Source organism: Curcuma longa, unplaced genomic scaffold (genome assembly GCF_044706935.1).
Source record: "Curcuma longa cultivar G26 ecotype Majalengka, Jawa Barat unplaced genomic scaffold, ITB_CL_G26_1.1 contig_23689, whole genome shotgun sequence".
NCBI classification, from domain to species: domain Eukaryota; kingdom Viridiplantae; phylum Streptophyta; class Magnoliopsida; order Zingiberales; family Zingiberaceae; genus Curcuma; species Curcuma longa.
The window spans coordinates 1-6,571 of record NW_027432222.1 but is presented as its reverse complement, the minus strand read 5'-3'; the positions used below and the strand labels follow the sequence as shown (position 1 = coordinate 6,571).

Here is a 6,571-nt window from a genome sequence, read left to right as displayed (position 1 = left end):
TTCAAACATGAATTCGATTCACACTCCATGTTCTAAGAAGGATTTCCCATATAAAAGAGGAGGGGGGGGGGGGGGGGGGGGGGGGGGGGGGGGGGAGCATAGTCTTTCTCATTAAAAAAAGGCAAATGTATAGAACCTTTCGAATAAGATAGTGCTCTTTTCAATCTCTCAAAATGAAATCTCTTCCAAACACACACACACACATATATATGGTTCCTCACTTCAACAGAGTGAAAATATCTAAATTTCATCCCCTTTTAGAGATTTTTCTAGAATCATTGTCGATACTAAGGATACAAATAGTAAGGAAATAAGACTATTTTCCAAAAAGACATCATTTGATTTTCTTCTCTTTATTTATTTTAAAAAAATTCAACAAAGTTCTTGCCACAAACATGTTCTAACAAACATGGCATATTAAGGATACAAAATCCATCAATGGAGTGCATGTTTCAGATCTTAATCTGATTCAGGAAGGGAAGAACTTGCATGAGTATCTCAGTTTCAATTCAAATATGAAAAAAAAATGAAGAATCTTTCTCTAAAGAAATACGTTGAAAAAGACCAGATGTATAGAATCTTTCGAGATAGTACTATATATAGGAAATATCTTGAGGACCATTATGAATGCTAAGGATACAAATAGTAAGGAAATAGGATTATTTTCCAAGAAGACAGACTTACTTGTGCAATGTTCTTGCTCCTGGCCGACCTTCAAGATCTTCAAAGTGAGAGATCAAGAACTCCTGAAAGCTAGCAAAATCAGAATTTCTCGATGCATCTGAAGCAAAGAAAAACCTAAGGATTGTCTAAATGTCTAGAGAAAAAAAAACACAGACGAATCAGAAGGAAATAAGAGAATCGAGAAGCTCAGTAGTGAAGGCTTCGATTGCTGGAAGGAGGAAAGGGAAAGATCGCACACCTAACTCGATCATCAGCATTAATGGCTTCTTAAAGAAGTCGGTATTTTTTTTTGTTTTTATTTTTAGTTTTTGTCTCGTTAGTCAAAGTCTTCCATTGGGCCACCATTGGTCAACTAGCGTGGGGAAGAAATTCAACGACTTTGCGTATCTAGCAAGGTCATTGACTTTAAGTCGAAGATGTAGCCCTCGAGAACAGTGTAAGTGATAGGGTAGGAGCTGAAATGATTTATCTCAAATGGTAAATACGAAGATATGTGTTATTTGAGATTTCAAATTCGAGTCTTTTTTAGTAACATATCTTTGTTAATTGAGGTGTTATTTCAATTCAAGTTCTTAGAGGATTTTTTGATATGAGATTGTGACGATGAAGTCGCTCACTATAAAAAATTTATCCAATATGGTTTCATTAACTATAATTTTTTGATTTACCTCTTATGATCGTGAGATTGATCATATTGGAATCGTTAAGATGATGAATTTTATCTTTTATAGAAAAGAAAAGTGATAGAGTATGAGGAGAGAATAGGAGTATAAATAACAATATTTAGGATTAATTTTTAATAAAGATATTTATCTGACCGTAAATGTCATATCATTTTGTACTCTTTTTTTAAAAAAATTATTTTTATAATAGAATTGTTATAGGATTAGATTGATCATGAATTAATCTATTAAAAAAATTAAATAGTTAAATTATGTCATAATTAATAAAGACCTAGATGTAAATGAATCAAGTAATAATTTTTAAAAAATTTAATATTTTTTTTGAATTTTTTAATTTATTTATATATTATAGAACTTTCTATTTCTATTTGAATTTATTTGATTGTTTTAAAATTTTAAAATTTGTTAATGAATTTAATATTATAAAATTATTTATTCATTTTTAAAAATATTTATTTATTTATATTTTTAATTAAAATTTTATTAATGAATAATTAATAGATTTTATTCGTGAATATTAAATGCACAGTGATACATAATTGACACAGGAGGAATCTGAACTTTAAAAAATCATAATTTTTAATTTGCGTATTATAACAAGGTGCAATAAGTTGCTTATTAAAATTCTTTCAGAGACTTCTATCGATACAGAATGAAACCTGTACCAACTCAATTTTGGATCCATCAGACATCATTTGGAGGTTCCAAATATTTTTTTATTTTTAAAGTTTAAGTGTATTTTTGTCTTTTATAAATTAGAATTTTATTTTGGATCTATTTAAATACGTGTTTAGTTATTTTTGGATGACTTTTAATTATTGAATAAACTTTTCTTTTTTTGATAAAAATTAGACAGTGGAGGTTTTTCTTCGTTTTCAATTTCTCATATTTGTTTCTTTTACAATTCCCTCTAAACTTCTCTCTAATTCGTCGCTCTACAGCGATCACTAAGGTAAATTTAGAACGACATCGCTCTGTAGTCAATGCTTCAAGGTTATCTTTTCACTAGAGAAAATTAATCTACAATGTATCGTAACTGAGAATTGACTCATAAATATCTGATTAACTGTTAAAATACCTTATCATTGCATCATAGCACCCGAGGCATGAGGCATGATGGTGTGTTTGTTGATACTAAATAAAGAGGTGTGTCTTTTATCCTTTTGTTTTTTTGCGGGTTTATCCCACACTAGCCTTTTGTTTAAAAATATTTTTTCGAATTCCAAGAATCCTATTTAAATACTTTGTATCATTTGAAAATTCTTCTAGAGTAATTTTGATCTCTTGAAGTTGAGATTTCAAATTGTTATTTGGTTCTTAAGCTTTTCAACTTGAGACGAATCTTAGTTTTGATCTTAAATGGTTAAGGAAATCAGTTAGGTGAAATTTGACTACTTTAGCAATAATTCTAAAGAAATGGCTAATAAATTCTAGCAATTCATCATAGGAGGGCTTACCTTATTTGCCCTTTGTTTTTGGTGAAACATCCTTGTCGCTTGTATGTGTTTCTTTATGTTTTTTCATTGGTAATGTGATGGAAGGACATTAGTAATAATTTTTTATTTGGATAGAATCACGGGATCTATATATATATCAAATTGAAACTCATTTAGATATCTATATTTATTACCGATGCAACCCTAACGGTTGAGTATTATGCTCAAAAAAATATCATTTAAAGTCTTTTCGAAAGCTTCGAATTGTAGAATCATCGATGGGATCGACAGAGGGGTGAATATCAATTCTCTCTTTTACTCGATTTCGTTGTACTTTCTACAGAGTTAGTCACAGTGGAAATATATAATTAACTTAAAGAATAAAAATAAGAAAACACATCGTATTTACTTGATTCTCAACCTCTCAGGGTTAGTACTCCAAGGCCTGTGTACGAGAGACGCTCATACACTAGTGTTCTCCTTTTCAGAGGCAGAGAAACATTTCTTACAAGTTATAATTACAAGCACAAACGATAAAGAATATAAGAACAATGCTTTTAATAAACTACAAACAAACTCTTGTGTTGATCAATCCAGAAGTCATGAGCGCCTCACACTCCTCCAGATGCTTTCTCAGTCGTACGAATAAAGTCTTTTTTTCTAGCATAGAGTCATAGTATTGAGCAGTACAAAGTTGTTGTTCTGGCTCTGTTCCCAAGGTTTCTTTTATATGACTTTTCTGGTCTATCAATCTTGGACAAACTTGATCCTACGAACGAGTTCATCGCAATCTGCAATCTCATCGTTATCAAGTTTATCTATCTACCAATCCTTGCCACATCATCGATCCGAGTCCGAACTGAAACTTAGTCAACCGAACCCAACCGATCTACCGATCCTTGGGATCAATTGACCGAATCGGCTTGGATCTAATTAGACCCAAGTCAAATCCAATTCACTCCAAGCATGATATGGCTGTGTTCGATTTGCGTTTGTCTGTTTTCTCAGTCTTGCTTTCAATTCTAAGTTTCTACCAGATAAGCATACAAGTACAAACAAACAACCTAATTTAATCATATAAGTCTACATGACATGTTGTAGTCTTGCCTTCTTTAGTGAAGTCTAAGCCCTCATTCTTCTTTTCCTTCTTTTTTATGAGTTTATAGTATTTTCTTAATGTCTGTCGACTATACTCATCATTAGTTGAATTTTTAGAAAAACTAGACGAACTTACCTCAATTAGGCACAAACTTAACTCATCTAGAGTGTTTTTCCTTTCTTTGGTGACTAATTAAGCTATTCTCTTCATCTACCAAAGCAATGACTGAACCAAGATTTATAAATTTTTTTCAATGAAAAAACAACAAAGATTAACTCATCAAAAATTTTATTCATAATAAAATAATCTTCCATCAAAATCATAATAAATCTTAAGATGAACCCTGGGCTGAAGCACAAATACGTTTGTACCTGACTCTGCCCTTGTATGAAAGTAATTTCTTTCTTTGTTTCCTTCTAATCAACATACTTAGCTTCATGTAGCTGATCTATGATAATAAATTTATGTTCAGGTGAAGTCTCGACAAGATCTTAGACATGGAGTAGGCATTAACCATATAGGCACGCTCTTGGAAAACCATTCGAGGAAGGCATTCAAGTCTTAGTCTCGATCGATGATTGATTCATCATTGTTATTAATTCATTGATGATCTCTTTTTATCGACCATGCATTTATATCATCATATCCCCCGGGACAATGGTGCAGTGACATAATGCCTTTTCAGTTTCTTAGACATCTAAGAATTGAATCACAACTTCAACAAATTAATGAATAAATTTCTTTTAATAAGTGATTGACCTAAAAATATTAGGTTGATGGGCGTCCGTTGTGAATATTTTTTAATTTATCTTAATGGCTGATGCGACTTCTTACATTTGATTGTACCTCGATGTCCTCTTAATAAATTTCACTTTATGAGCTTAGATTCAAACGTGCCTTTATGCAAATCTAATAATACTCAGATGAACTGTAGCATGCCTGTCTCTTTCCTTTATGCTATGTTTGGAATCATTGATTTGATGATTCTTTATAGGTTGATCCTTAATCTTAACCGTTCAAGACGATTATGATTCACAATTTGAAATTATTGATGCACAGTTCAATTCACGATTCAAAATTATTAATATTTTAAAATTATAAATTTATAAATATATATAAATATAAAAGGACTTGCATTCATTAAGTTGACTACGTATCTCTGAATTTATTATCGATAAATTTAATATCATGATCCTCATTCGGATTGACTATTTCTTTATCATTCCAAAATCAAGATGATAAACCTCCTTCCATTATTACTAAAAATTTGAAATATAAAACGATTAAGATTTCAAAATTGAAAGATAATAATAGAGAAGATAAAGTGATTTATAGAGTTTAAAGAATAATGAACATTAAATTTTATTATTGATCAAATAATCTCAACCTTTAAAAATAAAAAAAAACCCTTTCTCTCATATCAATTTTATTTTAATTCTTCCCTCTAACATAAACAAACTACAAAGTTGAAAGAAATTATTTAAGATATTAACTCTCATGTAACTTAGGTTCAAGTTTTTAAAAAAAAAAACTATGTATAAAAGTGAATCAACACCCAATAATGGAGGCATTATAAATAGACCAACACCCAGGGGATAAAGAGATCAGCTTACTTACAAGCATGCAACTTCACCCCAGCTTGGGGGGCTGGCCACCAACTCTAGCCAAGATTCACAATGGTTGTGTTTGGGTAGAAATCCTTGATTCGCACAGCTTTTGCAGGTCCAACCCAAGGATCCAAGTCCCCCCAAATCAACAGCAGCGGGCAAGACAGTTCGCTAAGAACGCTGTCCAGTGTGTACTTGCTTTGGTTCGACATAAATCTTGTCATCAACCTGAAGGAATTAATGCCAGATTGTTCTCAGTGAAAGTTTTATTCTTCAGTAAAAGATGGAATCCGCCACTCCAGCGGCTCCACACGGACAGTCCCACGACCATCTGTAAGGAGGTAAATCGAAAAATTGCAATTGACCACTACGGAGAAGTACATTGTCTCAACTTCGTTGAGATTCAAACCTTGTCCACTTCAGCAAGTCTGTCCCAGGGGCAACAGTTTTATTCTTAAGACTACACAAGTGATGCATTTCCAGTTTGCCATTGAACTAAATAACTTGGATACCTGTAATAAACTTCTCCTGCATTTGGGTCCCCGGCCGGCCTGGTGATTGATTCCACCAGATAATTGTCCACATTGGAAGTGTTTATGTAAACCTGCGTTGACGGTAGAAGAAAGAACAATCACTGCCAGGTCAATCTATCAAGAACATGAGCCAGAAAGCAAGCAACAAGTCATTGTAAATGCTTTACACTTTTCAGGACTTTTTCGACGCGAGCAGGTTGCTTTGCTTGCCAAAACAAAAAACCCAGGAATATTCTTTGCAGGACTTCCTTTGCTGGATTGACCAGGAACTTCTGTAAGGCTGTTTCACTTCCATTTTCCTTGGACTGTTTATTGTTTGCATTCGAAAACTGACCAGCAGAATTGAGCAAGACAATTCCACGAACAAGCTGAGCTGATTCAGCAGCTGTTATTAAAGCGGCAAACCCTCCCAAACTGCAACACGATATAGTCAATAAGCAGTGACTTTAGCAATTATGAATAAGAACTAGGAGGTTGATAGCATTTAACAAGCAATTAACTTTAGTGTTGTTAAGATCATTCCACAACC

The 6,571-nt window shown here is 32.6% G+C and overlaps 1 protein-coding gene across 1 annotated transcript; it reads right to left on the bottom strand.

The window, feature by feature from the left end:
• Window positions 1-5,562: 5,562 nt before the first annotated feature.
• LOC141818184 (uncharacterized) lies at window positions 5,563-6,456 on the bottom strand (the record flags this gene model as incomplete). Its single annotated transcript, XM_074705733.1, has 3 exons — window positions 5,563-5,737; window positions 6,022-6,113; window positions 6,210-6,456. Coding segments are annotated over 3 exons (514 nt in total), but the record flags the coding sequence as incomplete, so codon positions are not given.
• Window positions 6,457-6,571: the final 115 nt, after the last annotated feature.